The 19950-nt window shown below is 41.3% G+C and overlaps 1 protein-coding gene across 5 annotated transcripts; it reads left to right on the forward strand.

Moving 5' to 3' along the window:
* Positions 1–89: 89 nt before the first annotated feature.
* On the forward strand, positions 90–18691 carry LOC129823247 (acyl-CoA-binding domain-containing protein 5A-like). 5 transcript variants are annotated; one of them, XM_055882150.1, is made up of 13 exons: positions 90–130; positions 574–700; positions 1021–1141; positions 2583–2655; positions 2943–3060; positions 7468–7704; positions 7814–8017; positions 9829–9917; positions 10111–10342; positions 10517–10716; positions 11370–11420; positions 14460–14559; positions 15130–18691. In XM_055882150.1, exons 2-13 carry the CDS (start codon positions 616–618, stop codon positions 15207–15209), a joined length of 1590 nt encoding a protein of 529 aa, XP_055738125.1. In that variant the 5' UTR covers positions 90–130; positions 574–615; the 3' UTR covers positions 15210–18691. The 5 variants fall into 5 exon arrangements, with proteins under 5 accessions (XP_055738125.1, XP_055738128.1, XP_055738124.1 ...); XM_055882153.1 differs by having other exon boundaries at positions 95–178; positions 14460–14569; XM_055882149.1 differs by having other exon boundaries at positions 95–178.
* Positions 18692–19950: the final 1259 nt, after the last annotated feature.

The raw sequence follows: 19950 nt of genomic DNA on the forward strand, positions 1-19950 counted from the left end.
GCATTGTGGAGCTTGTAGTGGTTTTGATGTCATAATAAAGAACATATTTATCTCCATCCTGGCAGTAGAGAACTACAACTCCCTTACCGTGCAGTGCCTGTCACTACTGTATTGTGCATGGCTTCTGTTGGTAAGTAAACGAGAGGTCGTAGTCTCAAGCAGGGTAGATCATTAAATGGTGAGTGACAAACATGGCCTACTGAGCTTATTTACCGAGTGCAATGTATATATTTTGTTGTGTTCTTTGGAAAGATAAATTATTAGGATGTTTTTAAACCATTTGTTTAGTCTCTGTTGCATTGAGTGCTCGAAAATTCATAGACGACATAACCTTACCAGTGGTTTTCGTTTAGCTTAGCTGTTATGGGGTTGTTGTCAAATAGTCACCTATAGTACTTATATATCTATATTTGAAGTACTTTAATGTTATTGTGAACGGTTTTCATATTATTTGACCAATGTTATTATGGGCGTATGACCTAGCTATAGCCACAACATATATTTCTGCAACCCATACTCAACTCTCATGTTGTACATTCCTGTCTGACCACTTTAATAATGATTTATCCCTAGGTTTTGAAGAGTTCGCTAGCGTAATTCACACTTTTTGGGGTCATGATGGAGATGGAGGATGGAAAACCATTGTACGAGCGGAGGTTTGATGCCGCTGTCAAAGTGATACAAAGCTTGCCTCCAGACGGTAAGGGCTATGAGGGCTAAATGCAACATTGTAGACTAAAGCCAATTATTGTTAACCTACTTTCCAAAGCTCTCTGGGAGTAGATATATTTATACACCTGAATAATATCACAAATTCAATTCATTGTGTTAAAACCTAAAGAGTTTTCCAAAAGCCTTTCAAATACTAAGACCACGTTTTTACTGCGCAGGTATATATTCTTAGCCTGGGTACTAATCTGTTTGAGTTATCATTCCTCTCATTGACACTCCTCATCCTCATTTCAGGCCAATATATTCTGCAGTAAGATGTATTTTTTTTATTTTGTGTATCCATTTCAGGTTCTTTTCAGCCCTCCAATGACATGATGCTCAAGTTTTACAGTTACTACAAACAGTCCACACTAGGACCCTGCAACACACCCAGACCCGGTTTCTGGGACCCCATGGGCAAAGTCAAATGGTAATGCAAACCGACCAGTAGGATTCAAATAGGGTCTAAGTCAAATGGTAATGCAAACCGACCAGTAGGATTCAAATAGGGTCTAAGTCAAAATGCAAACCGACCAGTAGGATTCAAATAGGGTCTAAGTCAAATGGTAATGCAAACCGACCAGTAGGATTCAAATAGGGTCTAAGTCAAATGGTAATGCAAACCAACCAGTAGGATTCAAATAGGGTCTAAGTCAAATGGTAATGCAAACCGACCAGTAGGATTCAAATAGGGTCTAAGTCAAATGGTAATGCAAACCGACCAGTAGGATTCAAATAGGGTCTAAGTCAAATGGTAATGCAAACCGACCAGTAGGATTCAAATAGGGTCTAAGTCAAATGGTAATGCAAACCGACCAGTAGGATTCAAATAGGGTCTAAGTCAAATGGTAATGCAAACCGACCAGTAGGATTCAAATAGGGTCTAAGTCAAATGGTAATGCAAACCGACCAGTAGGATTCAAATAGGGTCTAAGTCAAATGGTAATGCAAACTTAAATAGGGTCTTCTAATGACGACAGAGATTTGTCTGTACTGTAAGTCCTTACAGTTAACTTTCTCATTGTCACATTTTATCTGATAAACTCTGGACCCGTTGTGCTGAAGAGGCATGATATGTCATGTCACCTTTTACCCACTTGGCGGCAGTTGACTGTTTTTACTTGTTTGTATATATATATATTTATATATATATATATTTTTTTTTTATAGAAGATCTCGCCACTGAGGGAATCCTCTTTTAGAAATGACACTGCAGCTGTTTATAAATCGGTTCAACTATTATAATTTTACACTGATATTGCTTTACTGCGCCTTACTTGTAGAGTTGGCAGGCCAGCTGCTGCTTTAGGTTAATGAGCGTCTGGGTCATTGACCAAGTGGAGACTCTCTGCTGATAACAAATGACACGATGATCTCAAACAATAATGACTATACGTGCTGTCCACGACTCCTATGAGAATGTCCATTATGTTTAAGAGTTAAAGAATTTAAAGCAACTGGATCACAATATCCAAGATCTATATAAGCAGTTGTTTCTGTTACTGATAACTTAACTCAAATCACATTTTATTGGTCACATACATACGGGTTAGCAGATGTTATTGCGAGTGTAGCGAAATGCTTGTGCTTCTAGTTTCGACAGTGCAGCAGTATCTAACGTGTAATCTAACAATTCCACAACAACTACCTAATACACACAAATCTAAGTAAAAGAATGTAATAAGAATATATAAATATATGGATGAGCAATGACAGAGTGGCATAGACTAAGATACAGTAGATAGTATAGAATACAGTATATATTCTATATATTTTGTTAAACCTGTGTTATCACTTGAAGAGGTATTAAACTCTAGGTAGGGAACTGTCAGTGTAGGTGTTATTTCAAACATCTTGTTCTGTCTATTTAGGGATGCATGGAATGATCTGGGAGAAATGCCCAAGGAAGAGGCAATGACTGCTTATGTTGATGAATTGAAGCTGGTAAGTGTTTTTGTCTTGAATGGATATGAATGTCAATTCAGAGGTCAGCATACCAGTGTTGACGTGTATTCTGATAGGTTGTTGATGAGTCCAGGAAGCAAGCGGAATTCTATTCTTTAATTGAAATTTCCTGAGTTCAATTAAGTTAAGAAGGAATTGACTCCCAACCCAGAGGTGAATAATTTTGTTGATGAAAATCTGTCTAAATGACGTTCAGACAGGATGGCCTGGATGTCGGTGTACGTCAGAGGGCACTAAATGTTTTTGTCGTCGTGTTTAAACAACAGATCCTAGAGGGCATGCCCTGTACAGCTGAGGTAGAGCAGCTGCTGCTGGTGTTGGGGCCCTTCTATGAACAGGTGCAGGAGAAAAAACACATAAATCAGGTGTCCGACCTGTCTGCAGGTACTGTCACTACCTTTTTAATCTAATTTGATTTCGTATGAATTTGATTTTATTTTATTTGGCATGTCTTCCATTTTAACCTATACATTTCTATCGTGTACTCAGCCCGTTTGACTAAATTTGCTCGGCAACTTCAAGGCAAGTCTATAGATGTGTATTTACCCACAATTCCCGGATCATTTTAGTTATGTCTGATGTTGTAGTTCAGTATAAATAGGTTTAAAAATATATATATTTTAGCTTTAGATCTCATAGTTTGGTTAAATTAGAACTTATCTCCCGCTATGTCTCCCGGTATATCTCCCGCTATGTCTCCCGCTATGTCTCCCGCTATGTCTCCCGCTATGTCTCCCGCTATGTCTCCCGCTATGTCTCCCGCTATGTCTCCCGCTATGTCTCCCGCTACGTCTCCCGCTACGTCTCCCGCTACGTCTCCCGCTACGTCTCCCGCTACGTCTCCCGCTACGTCTCCCGCTACGTCTCCCGCTACGTCTCCCGCTACGTCTCCCTGTACGTCTCCCTGTACGTCTCCCTGTACGTCTCCCTGTACGTCTCCCTGTACGTCTCCCGCTATGTCTCCCGCTATGTCTCCCCTTACATCTCCCGGTACGTCTCCCGGTATACAATATACAGTGCATTCGGAAAGTATTCAGCCCTTTTCCCAGGTAGGACGGAGTCAGGCGCAGGACACAGAGATGAGTAATAAATGTCACTTTACTCAAAAACCACAAACTAATTCCACGCAGGGAAAGAATATCCAGCTCACAAGAATAACGTGACAACTTCGCAAGTAACAAACACGCACAAAACCATGGAACCAGAGGGTTAAATAGGGAACAATAATAATGAAATGGAAACCAGGTGTGTACAATAAAGACATAACAAATGGAAAATGAAACGTGGATCCGTGGCGGCTAGAAAACCGGTGACGTCGACCGCCGAACGCAGCCAGAACAAGGAGAGCAACTTCGGCGGAAGTCGTGACAAAAATGGATCAAATACAAACATGTCCTCATCAATCTACACACAATACCCCATAATGACATCACAATACCCCATAATGACATCACAATGCCCCATAATGACATCACAATACCCCATAATGACATCACAATACACCATAATGACATCACAATACCCCATAATGACACCACAATACCCCATAATGACTTAGCGAAAACAGCTTTTTAGACATTTTAGCAAATGTATATAAACAAATCTATAATAATATCTGATTTACATAAGTATTCAGGCCCTTTGCTATGCGACTCGGAATGTATCTGAGGTGCATCCTGTTTCCATTGTTCATCCTTGAGATGTTTCTACAACTTGATTGGAGTCAAACTGTGGTAAAATCAATTGATTGGACATGATTTGGAAGGCATGATTGGGGAAGGGTACCAAATAGTTTCTGCATCATTGAAGGTCCCAAATAACACATTGGCCACCATCATTGTTAAATTGAAGAAGCTTGGAACCAACAAGACTCTTCCTAGAGCTGGCCGCCTGACCAAACTGAGCAATCGGTGGAGAAGGGCCTTGTTTAGGGATGTGACCAAGAACCCGATGGTCACTCTGATAGAGCTCCAGAGTTCCTCTGTGGAGAAGGGAGAACCTTCCAGAAGGACAACCATCTCTGCAGTACTCCACAAATTAGGCCTTTATGGTATAGTGGCCAGACGGAAGCCACTCCTCAGTAAAAGGCACATGCCAGCCCACTTGGAGTTTGTTAAAAGGCACCTAAAGACTCTCAGAAGATTCTCTGGTCTGATGAAACCAAGATGGAACTCTTTGGCCTGAATGCCAAGCTCTACGTCTGGAGGAAACCTGGTACCATCCCTACGGTGAAGCATGGTGTTGGCAGCATCATGCTGTGGGGATGTTTTTCAGCGGCAGGGACTGGGAGACTAGTCAGGATCGAGAGAAAGAGATGAACGGAGCAAAGTACAGAGAGATCCTTGATGAAAGCCAACTCCAGAGCGCTCAGGACCTCAGACTGGGGCGGTTCACCTTCGACAACGACCCTAACCACACAGACAAGACAACGCAGGAGTGGCTTCGGGACAAATCTCTGAATTTCCTTGAGGTGCCCAGCCAGATCCCAGACTTGAACCCGATCGAACATCTCTGGAGAGACCTGAAAGTAGTTGTACAGCTACACTTCCCATCCAACCTGACAGAGCTTGAGAGGATATGCAGAGAAGAATGGGAGAACCTCCAAATACAGGTGTGTCAAGCTTGTAGCGTCATACCCAATAATACTCGAGGCTGTAATCGCTGCCAAAGGTGCTTCAACAAAGTACTGAGTAAACGGTCTGAATACTTATGTAAATTACATATTAGTGTTTTATTTTTAATACATTTGCAAAGATTTCTAAAAACCTGTTTTGCTTTTTCATTATGGGGTATTGTATGTATGTTGATGAGGGGGGAAAACAATTTAATCCATGTTAGAATAATAAGGCTGTAACGTAACAAAATGTGGAAAAAGTCAAGGGATCTGAATACTTTCTGAATGCTCTGTATATACAAAAGTATGTGGACACCCCTTTAAATGTGTATAAAATCGAGCACACAATCATGCAATCTCCATAAACAAACATTGGCAGTAGAATGGCCTTACATAAGAGCTTTCAACGTGGCATCGTCATACGGTAGGAAGCCACCTTTCCAACAAGTCAGTTCATCAAATGTATGCCCTACAAGAGCTGCCCCGGTCAACTGTAAGTGCTTTTATTGTGAAGTGGAAATGTCTAGGAGCAACAATGGCTCACCCGTGAAGTGGTAGGCCACACAAGCTCACAGAACGGGACCGCTGAGTGCTGAAGCGCGTAGCACGTAAAAATTATCTGTACTTGGTTGCAACACGCACTACCGTGTTCCAAACTGCCTCTGGAAGCAAGAACTGATCTCGGGAGCTTCATGAAATGGGTTTCCATGGCCGAGCAGCCGCACACAAGCGTAAGATCACCATGCCCAATACCAAGCGTCGCCTGGAGGGGTGTAAAGCTCCCCGCCATTGGACTCTGGAGCACTGGAAACATCTTCTCTGGACAGATGAATCACGCTTCTTCACCTTATGGCAGTCCAATGGACGAATCTGGGTTTGGCGGATGCCAGGAGAACGCTACCTGCCCAAATGTATAGTGCCAATTGTAAAGTTTGGTGGAGGAGGAATAATGATCTGGGGCTGTTTTTCATGGTTCGGGCTAGGCCCCTTAGTTCCAGTGTAGGGAACTCTTAATGCTACAGCATACAATTACATTCTAGAGGATTCTGTGCTTCCAACTTTGTGGCAACAGTTTGGGGAAGGCCCTTTCCTGTTTCAGCATGACAATGCCCCCGTGGACAAAGCAAGGTCCATACAGAAATGGTTTGTCGAAATCCGGTGTGGAAGAACTTGATTGGCCTGCACAGAGCCCTGACCTCAACCACATCGAACACCTTTGGGATGAATTGGAACGCCGACTGCAAGCCAGGCCTAATCGCCCAACATTATTTCACAACCTCACTAATGCTCTTGTGGCTGAATGGAAGCAAGTCCCCACAGCAATGTTCCAACAGCTAGTGGAAAGCCTTCACAGAAGAGTGGAGGCTGTTATAGCAGCAAAAGGGGGGGAACCAACTTCATATTAATGCCCATGATTTTGGAATGAGATGTTCGATGAGCAGGTGTCCACATACTTTGGTTATGTAGTGTATCTCCTAGTATATCTCCTGGTATATCTCCTGGTATATTTCCTAGTATATCTCCTAGTATATCTCCTGGTATATCTCCTGGTATATCTCCTGGTATATCTCCTGGTATATCTCCTGGTATATCTCCTGGTGTATCTCCTGGTGTATCTCCTGGTGTATCTCCTGGTATATCTCCTGGTATATCTCCTAGTATATCTCCTAGTATATCTCCTGGTATATCTCCTGGTAATTCTCCTGGTGTATCTCCTGGTGTATCTCCTGGTGTATCTCCTGGTGTATCTCCTGGTGTATCTCCTGGTATATCTCCTAGTATATCTCCTGGTGTATCTCCTAGTATATCTCCTAGTATATCTCCTAGTATATCTCCTAGTATATCTCCTAGTATATCTCCTAGTATATCTCCTAGTATATCTCCTAGTATATCTCCTAGTATATCTCCTAGTGTCTCTCCTAGTGTCTCTCCTAGTGTCTCTCCTAGTATATCTCCTGGTAATTCTCCTGGTATATCTCCTGGTATATCTCCTGGTGTATCTCCTGGTGTATCTCCTAGTGTATCTCCTAGTGTATCTCCTAGTGTATCTCCTAGTGTATCTCCTAGTATATCTCCTAGTATATCTCCTTGTATATTTCCTTGTTTGGGTAAATTAAACTAGCAGTAACAAAGTTTTACTTCTATATCATTGTAACACAGTTGTTTCTATGCCACAGGTTTTGGGACCATGATTGCATCAGCACCTTCAAAAAGTGTCACAAGGAGCATCATTAGGACAATGGAAATGAATGGCACCTTGGAGACACGGCCCCCCAGACCGGCGGTTGAGGCTCCAAAGCCCAAAGTCATGGCAGTGAAGGAACGGGGGGAGGAAGAGGAGTTTGAGTTTGATGAGGAAGATGACATTGAAGTAGAAGCAGAAGAAATTGTGGAGATACAGGAGGTGAAAAAAGGTATGTTGTCAAACATTAGAACAAGAAAATAACAATAACAAACAAAACAGGAAACCGTTAAGCAGGAAAACATCTTCTTCTAATAATATATTGAGAAAATGTCTTTCAGCAAATGAAAAGTCAAAGAAAAAGGGCTCATCCAGGAGACCTAAAGTCCCCCTGTCCGAAGGTAATGTGAGGAACGGGATGAGCCACTTTTCCAATGGGACCCACACCTCCAAGGCTGCGCTGAACAGTGAGGACTCAGAGGAGGGCCTCTTGAGCAGCACCCTGCCCCTGGAGCCCCATGTCCAGGTCAACGGCCACCACGCAGGTGGGGACCACCGGATCCGTGTGTTCAGAGTTGTTATCTCTCAGTTAACATCACATGGGGGATATTTCATATTTAACTGAATGTCTAGGACTAGAACAATATTCTTAAAGGTGACCCAACTCATCTCTGGGTGGCACGTAATGTTGCGTTGACAACAGTGACGTACTGTAGTCCGTCTTGTTAGTTAGAATGTTGTGCACACGTTACCATGGCTGAAGGTTTGAGTTCCCTATGCCCATGGGCTATAAAATTATTTTATCCAATGGGCCACAGGATTGTAAATTGTAAATTTGCGCATTTCAAGAGCCTATCATACTATTTATTGTAAACACAAAAAGGTAGAAACTCTTTCCCTGTGGTAACCAATCGGTATTTCAGGCACTGTAGAACAAGGTAGAAACCAACCAATCAGGTGCATGATGATTAGTACTTTATGATTGTAATGTACATAGACTTACCTATTACAGTGTATATCAGGCCTAGAGTTGTCTGTTACAACAGAACTGAGGCTTGAATTTGGATACAATTCAGGTTTGCCATTGATTTCTAGTATGCTGAATATCAACATTACTGTCTGAAACAAGAAGCAGGCGTTATAGGCCTAATCCAGATCGTCCTTTAACCAGGTGGCTAAAAAAAAAGGTTTCAAAATGGATACTCAGCACCCTAGTGGGCGGTTGTCCTCGTGGATTCTTGGCCATGTGATCTTATTAAGCTGCTCAGCTTTACTCCCAGAGCTGTTGCAACTCTGCACTTTCCTGGGAACAGACACAGACTCCCTGCTCTGATGGGTTGCCGTGACATTATCCCCCTAAAAGCTGATCTGGTCTGGGGCCAGTGGACCTCGAACAATCTCTTCTCATCCAATCAATGATCACCTTGAGAAAGGTTTGCGTTTGGAATGTGGAACACATGCTGTACCAGTCAATATTTTTTGATACACCGACTCATTCAAGGGTTTTTTCTTTATTTTTTACTATTTTCTACATTGTAGAATAATAGTTGTAGTGGCTTCCTTTCCTCTTTACCGTAGCCACTGCCCAAGCCTGAAGCGGCATACAGTCCAAGGTTTCCAAACGGACAAACATTCAATGACATCCAGGGATATGGTGCAACAAAAATGTGTATTCTTCTTATAGCTAACAAGGAAATGATTCTTCAATCAACTTAAAGCATAGATTACTTGATATGATCTGTCTGTATGGTCAAAAAACTATACCGCTCCCGCGTCTAGCAAGGACTCCCTCCCCCGAAGGCCCAACTTCCTGCCTTTATCCTAACACACTTAACACAGTACAATGAATGGGCAAGAGGGGGGGGGGGGGAACTAATGTACACTAACAACAAATGAATATATCTCAATCAGGTAAATATAAATCATAAAGGTACATACCTAATATTTCATCATATATGTTAATATTTAATATATTTACACAAATGTACATGGAGCTCAGTATGTTCAGTCTTTTATACAAATATGTCCAAATCGGCATCAAAACTACAAAATAACACACTTTTTTGGTTACAACATGATTCCATATGTGTTATTTCATAGTTTTGATGTCTTCACTATTATTCTACAATGTAGAAAATAGTAAAAATAAAGAAAAACCTTTGAATGAGTAGGTGTGCCCAAACTTTTGACTGGTACTGTATAATGCTAATGGCACACCAAAGGCCTCTGCACTGTTTACATTTGTGTTGCTTCTTAATGGGTCCTGCTAGCACAAACATCTCTCTGAAGGAAGGTTCCCATATGGCTAAGAGTCGAAGCTGACCTGTATGGGACATTGTGCTATCTATTCCTATAGATCTGGATGTATCCTGGCCCCGTCATGTGACCAGTGACTCAGACAGCGAGGTCTACTGTGACTCTATGGACCAGTTTGGCCTGGAAGAGGTAAGAGTACACACACACACACACACACACACACACACACACACACACACACACACACACACACACACACACACACACACACACACACACATATATATATACTTACACAGAGTACAGAAAAGCACAGACAAAACAAGTACACACACAGTATATGCAGCATTTCCAAATCCTCATGTATGTGTGTTTGGTCCAGGGCTCTGAGGCACACACTGACCGCTGTCTGGAGCTGGATGAGGAAGAGCAGGGGGAGAGCCACAGCCCTCTGTCCGATCAGGAGGGGCCCGCCGAGGCACCGTGTGGGACCCCTGAGGACCCCCAGGGCCCACCCAAGGGCATCCAGTGTGGCGGGGAGGATGGGGAGACTAGTGGAGGGGCCTCTCAGAGACAAAGACTGAATACAGATAGGGTCGATAGGAGAGAACGAGGTAAGGTGTGTGTGTGTGTGTGTGTGTGTGTGTGTGTGTGTGTGTGTGTGTGTGTGTGTGTGTGTGTGTGTGTGTGTGTGTGTGTGTGTGTGTGTGTGTTTAGGCCCGCTCTTATTTCTCTAGAAGTATATGTCAGTGTTCACACCTCTCTGTGTCTCCTATATTTGTTTATAGGCTCCAGGTCTTCAGGGCACGGCCTAGAGTCCCAGGGGCCCTTCCTGGGTAGCGGAGGGGACGGGGAACGATGGGGTGGAGCGGGAGCAACAGGAGGCAGTCTGAATGAACAGATCGTAGTGGCGCTGGCCAGACTGCAGGAGGACATGCAGAGTGTCCTGGAGAGACTGCACACACTGGAGGCCCTCACTGCATCCCAGGTCAGAGACCAGAGACCCACATTCCATTTGGAAACGATTACACAGCCTGATTAGATAGTAACTACTGCTAAAAGGGATCTAATAACCCTGTGACAAACATGCTGTCATGTGGTACTTCCACCTATTGCTCTCATGCCTTTTATTCATGCTCAAAGGGTCAGGATTTTGGTCCAAGATGATTTTGGTCCAAGATGATTTTGGTCCAAGATGATTTTGGTCCAAGATGGTTTTGGTCCAAGATGGTTTTGGTCCAAGATGATTTTGGTCCAAGATGAATTTGGTCCAAGATGATTTTGGTCCAAGATGATTTTGGTCCAAGATGATGTTGGTCCAAGATGATGTTGGTCCAAGATGATGTTGGTCCAAGATGATGTTGGTCCAAGATGATGTTGGTCCAAGATGATTTTGGTCCAAGATGATGTTGGTCCAAGATGATGTTGGTCCAAGATGATTTTGGTCCAAGATGATGTTGGTCCAAGATGATGTTGGTCCAAGATGATGTTGGTCCAAGATGGTGTTGGTCCAAGATGATGTTGGTCCAAGATGATGTTGGTCCAAGATGATGTTGGTCCAAGATGGACTGTAACTATTTAGTTGAGGAAGTAATGTAATGAACGTTGTTGTGCTCCTTTCTTCTCTCTTTTCTTTCCTAGTCATTGGCTCTACCATACCCATCATCACCCCTGGCAAAGAAGGGTAGTATGGTACGGTGCACTGGCTTTTCTGTCTGTCATTGTTTGTGTTGGACTCAGATCACATGGTCATAGACTGAACACATGGTCAAAGACTGTTCACATGGTCATAGACTATTCACATGGTCATATACTGTTCACATGGTCATAGACTGAGCACATGGTCGTAGACTGTTCACATGGTCATAGACTGTTCACATGGTCATAGACTGTTCACATGGTCGTAGACTGTTCACATGGTCATAGACTGTTCACATGGTCATAGACTGTTCACATGGTCGTAGACTGTTCACATGGTCGTAGACTGTTCACATGGTCGTAGACTGAACACATGGTCATATACTGTTCACATGGTCATAGACTGAACACATGGTCATATACTGTTCACATGGTCATAGACTGTTCACATGGTCATAGACTGTTCACATGGTCATAGACTGTTCACATGGTCGTAGACTGAACACATGGTCATATACTGTTCACATGGTCATAGACTGAACACATGGTCATATACTGTTCACATGGTCATAGACTGTTCACATGGTCATAGACTGAACACATGGTCATAGACTGAACACATGGTCATAGACTGAACACATGGTCATAGACTGTTCACATGGTCATATACTGTTCACATGGTCATAGACTGAGCACATGGTCGTAGACTGTTCACATGGTCATAGACTGTTCACATGGTCGTAGACTGTTCACATGGTCATAGACTGTTCACATGGTCGTAGACTGTTCACATGGTCGTAGACTGTTCACATGGTCGTAGACTGTTCACATGGTCGTAGACTGAACACATGGTCATATACTGTTCACATGGTCATAGACTGAACACATGGTCATATACTGTTCACATGGTCATAGACTGTTCACATGGTCATAGACTGAACACATGGTCATAGACTGTTCACATGGTCATAGACTGAACACATGGTCATAGACTGTTCACATGGTCGTAGACTGTTCACATGGTCGTAGACTGTTCACATGGTCGTAGACTGAACACATGGTCATATACTGTTCACATGGTCATAGACTGAACACATGGTCATATACTGTTCACATGGTCATAGACTGTTCACATGGTCATAGACTGTTCACATGGTCATAGACTGTTCACATGGTCATAGACTGTTCACATGGTCATAGACTGAGCACATGGTCATAGACTGAACACATGGTCATAGACTGTTCACATGGTCATAGACTGAACACATGGTCATAGACTGTTCACATGGTCGTAGACTGTTCACATGGTCGTAGACTGTTCACATGGTCGTAGACTGAACACATGGTCATATACTGTTCACATGGTCATAGACTGAACACATGGTCATATACTGTTCACATGGTCATAGACTGTTCACATGGTCATAGACTGTTCACATGGTCATAGACTGTTCACATGGTCATAGACTGTTCACATGGTCATAGACTGAGCACATGGTCATAGACTCTTCACATGGTCGTAGACTGTTCACATGGTCATATACTGTTCACATGGTCATAGACTGTTCACATGGTCATAGACTGAACACATGGTCATAGACTGAACACATGGTCATAGACTGAACACATGGTCATAGACTGTTCACATGGTCATATACTGTTCACATGGTCATAGACTGAGCACATGGTCGTAGACTGTTCACATGGTCATAGACTGAACACATGGTCATAGACTGAACACATGGTCATAGACTGAACACATGGTCATAGACTGTTCACATGGTCATAGACTGAGCACATGGTCATAGACTGAGCACATGGTCATAGACTGAGCACATGGTCATAGACTGTTCACATGGTCATAGACTGTTCACATGGTCATAGACTACTCACATGGTCATAGACTGTTCACATGGTCGTAGACTGTTCACATGGTCGTAGACTGTCCACATGGTCGTAGACTGTTCACATGGTCGTAGACTGAACACATGGTCGTAGACTGAACACATGGTCGTAGACTGAACACATGGTCGTAGACTGAACACATGGTCGTAGACTGTTCACATGGTCATAGACTGAACATGCCCTTTGTATTTTCCCACATACATGTATTGTGATTCAGAATACAGATTATTTTCTTTTCGGGGACATTGTGAGATATGTAAAGAGGGAAGTATTTATTAGGTGTGTTTGTTGAAAGCACAAGTCTAGATTCTTTACGCAGTCTAATTAGTATTATTATTCCACTCACTCTAGCGCTTAACACCGCTTGAGCCGTTAACACTAAACCAACTTTAGAATCTTCAGACAGACCGTCTACAAGTTGCTTGAGAAATATATATATATTTTAAATACTATTTAAATACTTTTTTGTTGTTGTAGTACAACCATATTTGCATTAAACTCAATGCAAGTCAATGACCATAGACTCTTGAATGGTCGAAAATGGAGATGAGTCTTGATATGTCACCGTTCAAGCTATCAACATCAGACCAACGTTGAGATGTTCAGATTGACCCTGAGATTGCTTATCAAATGATATTTATTTTTAATACTATTAATACTTTTGTAACTGTAACTATTTAACAGTTTGCAATTAGAGTCAATGGCGACAATGACAGGTAGATATTCACAGTGGCGCTGCTTTCCAACCATTCGAGACTAGACACTCCAAAACAACAACTTCAGGATGATGGAACCACTTCATGAATATATATAGATTATGTAAATGATCCATCCCTTTAATCAGTTTAAATTAGCATACATTTGCATAAAATAACTTCGCCAACAGTAACTCTTGAACTGTTCAAGCTAGAGACATCAAACCAACTGACACATGTTTAGGCTACCCTATCCATTCAATCAATTACTTAATCAATCAGTCAATAGCCAAATCAATCAATTTTTCCATATACCTACTTTTTCCAACTATAATCAGTCACCACCATTACTACTGCACTCATTAGCACGACTGGGACTTATTTCAAAACTGAAATACTTTTTAAACAATCTAGCAAGCGCACCACATCTTCTTCAGGAAATGTACTTCTCTAGTATTCAGAATATTCCTTTTCATCCTATTTTGTCCTCTAGAAACCATCCTGGTGGCCTTTTGACGTGTCTCCTAGCGCTGTTGCCTTTGCTGCGGCATGGCCGTTTGTGGTGCAGTGGCTCATCCGCCTATATCTTCAACGTAAGAGAAGGTAATTCTATAGCAAGATGGGGATATTCTACAATAACTGCTAGTCTTTTTTTATTTTTTATAAATTAGCAAACATTTCTAAAAAGCTGTATTTGCTTTGTCCTTATGGGTTATTGTGTGTAGATTGATGAGGAGAAAAATAACTATTTCATCAATTTTAGAATAAGGCTGTAATCTAACAACATTTTGAAAAAGTTTGAATACCTCCTGAAGGCTTTGTAAATAAGGTATTCCTGTTTTACAAAAATTGTAACATTTGAAAACCTGTTTTTGAATTTGTCATTATGGGGTATTGTGTGTAGATTTCTGAGGATTTTTTTTTATTTAATCCATTTTAGAATAAGGCTGTAACGTAACAAAATGTGAAAAAAGTTAAGGGGTCTGAATACTTTCCGAATGCACTGCACCATACGAAATGTAACATATCATACAAACTGGAGTGTTTACGTACAGAATAATACGAAATGCTCTGAGACCACATTGTGTTGATAACTCTATCAAAAGTATGACTTGAACTGAGTAAAAATGCTTTCTAACATTGAGTCTTGTCCTCACTTTTAGACGAATCAACTGAAAAGTCTCCCGCCCCAAAGACACAGAGCGACGATGAGAGCTCTCTCAACAGTCTCTGGGTTGGGTAACGGCCGTAACCACCCTTCCGCTTTCCCACCCGCACCTCTGTAACTCTAGCTTTTGCACTATGAAGATGGCACTAGGAGTAGTGAGTTTGGGGGACGCATCACAACCCACTGGCACTACAATTGAAATCAAAAGAGAAATGTGAATTGAACTGCAGCTTTTATAATCATGTATACAACTACTGTACTACATTAGTACTTTCTGTTTTGCTCTGAAGAAATTATGATGATTTAACTTGGGCGGTAAAGTTATTGGTTGTGTATGTTGAGTATAGGTATTGCAACTATTCCGTACATCTTACGGCACGTATCGGCAACTTTGATGGGGGTATGGTCCAGGAGGGGGAAAAAACGAAACTCCCCTTTTTAGCGGTCCGTCTCCTGACAGCGAAGAGAAAAAAAATTGACTTTTTAAACTTAATTTCCTGCAATTCTGCATATTTTGCCACGGGGCGTAAAGAAAATGTTGCCGTTTTAAATATGACCGATGATCAGTGGGCCCCACCCCAGTTAGTAATTTGACTATGTTTACTACAAGTTAGCTGGCCACTAGACTAACTTACCAATGTAAAAACATTTATCTGACCTGGGCTTATTGAGTGACTGCTGATGCACAACAAAAACCGAATGTCGAAATCGCAGCTTATGTATTCTACTATTATAACTCTCAACAGTACGTTTTCTTTTTGTCAAATTATTCCGCGGGCCTACAAAGGGGGGGCCCGCGGGTCTCCCCGCCAGTTGCTCATCCCTTGTCTTACAGCATTATAAGAACTATCCAACTTGTCCTGCAAATGGACATAACTGCAACAGAAACCTTACGCCATATATCATAATAGTTCATAATAATATTATAATAATCATAATAGTTGCTCAGGCTGCTAATATATGGTGATAACGCTAGGTAGATAAGTGTGTATATATATATATATATAATAATGGATTTGTGGAAAGGTACAATTAAATTCTGAAAATGTGTTAATTTATTATTTCTAATATTAAATGAAAATTAAGACTTTATTGTCTAGTTTCTGGTTGTACATTACTGCTAGGATGTGAATGGTTCAGAATAAGTCATATATATTTTTTTTTAATCGGATTGGCTTTTATACACTTAATTTGTGTATATATAAAAATTAAATCAACTCATGATATAAGGTGCCTCACCAATGTAGCCGTATACAGTACTTGGGGGTGATAGGTAGCCTAGCGCTTAAGAATGTTGTGCTAGTGACTGGAAAGTTGCGAAACGCTAATTGAACACTCAAATGTTACCACCTCAAGCAAGAGGAAAAGAGATAAAAAGGTGAATAGTGTTGATAAATACATCAATAAATAAATTAAATTAAATAAAACAATTCAAATACATTGTTCTTTTTTTGATGAGGACTTGAACTTCATATTTGTTCGTAGCATATTCTTTTAAATGTACACTACCGTTCAAAAGTTTGTGGGTCACTTAGAAATGTCCTTGTTTTCCATGAAAACATACTTGAAATGAGTTGCAAAATTAATAGGAAATATAGTCAAGACGTCGACAAGGTTATAAATAATGATTTTTAATTGAAATAATAATTGTGTCCTTCAAACGTAGCTTTCGTCAAAGAATCCTCCATTTGCAGCAATTACAGCCTTTCAGACCTTTAGCGTTCTAGTTGTCAATTTGTTGAGGTAATCTGAAGAGATTTCACCCCATGCTTCCTGAAGCACTTTCCACAAGTTGGATTGGCTTGATGGGCACTTCTTACCTACCATACGGTCAAGCTGCTCCCACAACAGCTCAATAGGGTTGAGATCCGGTCACTGTGCCGGCCACTCCATTATAGACAGAATACCAGCTGACTGCTTCTTCCCTAAATAGTTATTGCATAGTTTGGAGCTGTGCTTTGGGTCATTGTCCTGTTGTAGGAGGGAATTGGCTCTGATTAAACGCCGTCCACAGGGTATGGAATGGTGTTGCAAAATGGAGTGATAGCCTTCCTTCTTCAAGATCCATTTTACCCTGTACAAATCTCCCACTTTAACACCACCAAAGCACCCCCAGACCATCACATTGCCTCCACCACGCTTGACAGATGGAGTCAAGCACTCCTTCAGCTTCTTTTAATTTTTTCTGCATCTCATGAATGTTCTTTGTGATCTGAACACCTCAAACTTAGATTCGTCTGTCCATAACTTTTTTCCAATCTTCTTCTGTACAGTGTGTGTTTTTTTGCCCATCTTAATCTTTTCTTTTTATTGGCCAGTCTGAGATATGGCTTTTTCTTTGCAACTCTGCCTAGAAGGCCAGCAAATAAGGGCTGTTGACGTTGAGACTGGTGTTTTGTGGGTACTATTTAATGAAGCTGCCAGTTGAGGACTTGTGAGGCGTCTGTTTCTTAAACTACTTGTCCTCTTGCTCAGTTGTGCACCGGTGCCTCCCACTCCTCTTTCTATTCTAGTTAGAGACTGTTTGTGCTATTCTGTGAAGGGAGTAGTACACAGCGTTGTACGAGATCTTCAGTTTCTTGGCAATTTCTCACATGGAATAGCCTTCATTTTTCAGAACAACAATAGACTGACGAGTTTCAGAAGAAAGTTCTTTGTTTCTGGCCATTTTGAGCCTGTAGTCAAACCCACAAATGCTGATGCTCCAGATACTCAACTAGTTTAACAGCCAGTTTTATTGCTTCTTTAATCAGAACAACTGTTTCTAGCTGTGCTAACATAATTGCAAAAGGGTTTTCTAATGATCAATTAGCCTTTTAAAATGATACATTTGGGTTAGGTAACACAACGTGCCATTGGAACACAGGAGTGATGGTTGCTGATAATGGGCCTCTGTACGTCCATGTAGATATTCCATAAAAAAGCCTGCTGTTTCCAGCTACAACAGTCATTTACAACATTAACAATGCCTACACTGTATTTCGGATCAATTTGATGTTATTTTAAATGTACAAAAAAAAACGTGCTTTTCTTTCAAAAACAAGGACATTTCTAAGTGACCCCAAACTTTTGAACCATAGTGTATGTTTTAATGTAACAATGTTGGGTTTTTTGTTTGTAAAGGAACATTGTCCATGGAGGTCTGACAGACAATGGTTGTGTTTGGCTTCTAACATGTGTTTTGAATACTTTCTATGTAATGGAGTTTGGTTCATTTAGTGTAAATTGTATACAATACTAGTTGTACAGACCAGATAAGAACATTATATTGACAAAAGTGCAATATTTTAATTGCATTCTAATGTATTGATGTAGTATATGAATAAATACCAAAATAATGTAGGTATCATAAAATGTACATTTTGCAATAGAGTTGATATTTTCACAGCCATTGATTTGTTAAACTTTCTACTAAATATTAATATTTCTCTCCTTTTCTGCCTTAGATTGTTGTTTGCATGTGATTGAGAATATACTAAACAAAAATATAAATACAACGTATAAAAAGTGTTGGTCACATTTTTCACGAGCTGAAATAAAAGATCCCAGAAATGTTCCATACGCACAAAAAGATTATTTCTCTCAAATGTTGTGCACAAATTTGTTGACATCCCTGTTATTAAGTGAGCATTTCTCATTTGCCACAATAATCCATCCACCTGACAGATCTGGCATATCAAGAAGCTGATTAAACAGCATGATCATTACACAGGTGCACCTTGTGCTGGGGTCAATAAAAGGCCACTCTAAAATGTGTAGGTTTGTCACACAACACAATGCCACAGATGTCTCAAGTTTTGAGGGAGCGTGCAATTGGTATGCTGACTGCAGCACTGTCCACCAGAGCTGTTGCCAGAGAATTGCATGTTCATTTTTCTACCATAAGCCGCCTCCAACATTGTTTTAGAGAATTTGGCAGTACGTCCAACCGGCCTCACAACCGCAGACCACGTGTAACCATGCCAGCCCAGGACCTCCACATCAGGCTTCTTCACCTACGGGATCATCATGCACCAGCCACCTTGACAGCTGATTAAACTGAGTATTTCTTTCTGTAATAAAGCCCTTTCGTGGGGAAAAACTCATTCTGATTGTCTGGGCATGGCACCGCAGTGGGTGGGCCTACGCCCTCCCATGGCTGTGCCCCTGCCCAGTCATGTGAAATCCATAGATTAGGGCCTAATGCATTTATTTCAATTGACTGATTTCCCTATGAACTAACACGGTAAAATCATTGAAATTGTCACATGTTTTATATTCTTGTTTAGTATAAATTGAATAAAGTTTTTTTTGTGTGTGACTTTAAACAAATTCCTCTTATGGGGATTCACACAGATCTGACCACAGGTACTTAGAATGGGATGTGAACATACAAATTCGTAAAATATTTTACAAATTGGAATTTATAACATACACTAAGTTACTAAAAGTATGTGGACACCTGCTCATTGACCTTCTCATTCCAAAATCATGGGCATTCATAAGGAGGTAGTCCCCCCTTTTGCTTCTATAACAGCCTCCACTCTTCTGGGAAGGCTTTCCACTAGATGTTGGAACATTGCTGCTATAACAGCCTCCACTCTTCTGGGAAGGCTTTCCACTAGATGTTGGAACATTGCTGCTATAACAGCCTCCACTCTTCTGGGAAGGCTTTCCACTAGATGTTGGAACATTGCTGCTATAACAGCCTCCACTCTTCTGGGAAGGCTTTCTACTAGATGTTGGAACATTGCTGCTATAACAGCCTCCACTCTTCTGGGAAGGCTTTCCACTAGATGTTGGAACATTGCTGCTATAACAGCCTCCGCTCTTCTGG

This window comes from Salvelinus fontinalis, chromosome 25 (genome assembly GCF_029448725.1).
Source record: "Salvelinus fontinalis isolate EN_2023a chromosome 25, ASM2944872v1, whole genome shotgun sequence".
Classification (NCBI taxonomy): Eukaryota; Metazoa; Chordata; class Actinopteri; order Salmoniformes; family Salmonidae; genus Salvelinus; species Salvelinus fontinalis.

What these genes read in the sequence shown, in the direction of transcription:
- LOC129823247 (XM_055882150.1), top strand. Translation starts at nt 616, where the DNA reads ATGATGGAGATGGAGGATGGAAAACCATTGTACGAGCGGAGGTTTGAT. An exon ending in ACAAAGCTTGCCTCCAGACG is followed by an intron (nt 701 to 1,020) that starts GTAAGGGCTATG and finishes TATCCATTTCAG; the next exon opens with GTTCTTTTCAGCCCTCCAAT. An exon ending in TGGCAAAGAAGGGTAGTATG is followed by an intron (nt 11,421 to 14,459) that starts GTACGGTGCACT and finishes TTTGTCCTCTAG; the next exon opens with AAACCATCCTGGTGGCCTTT.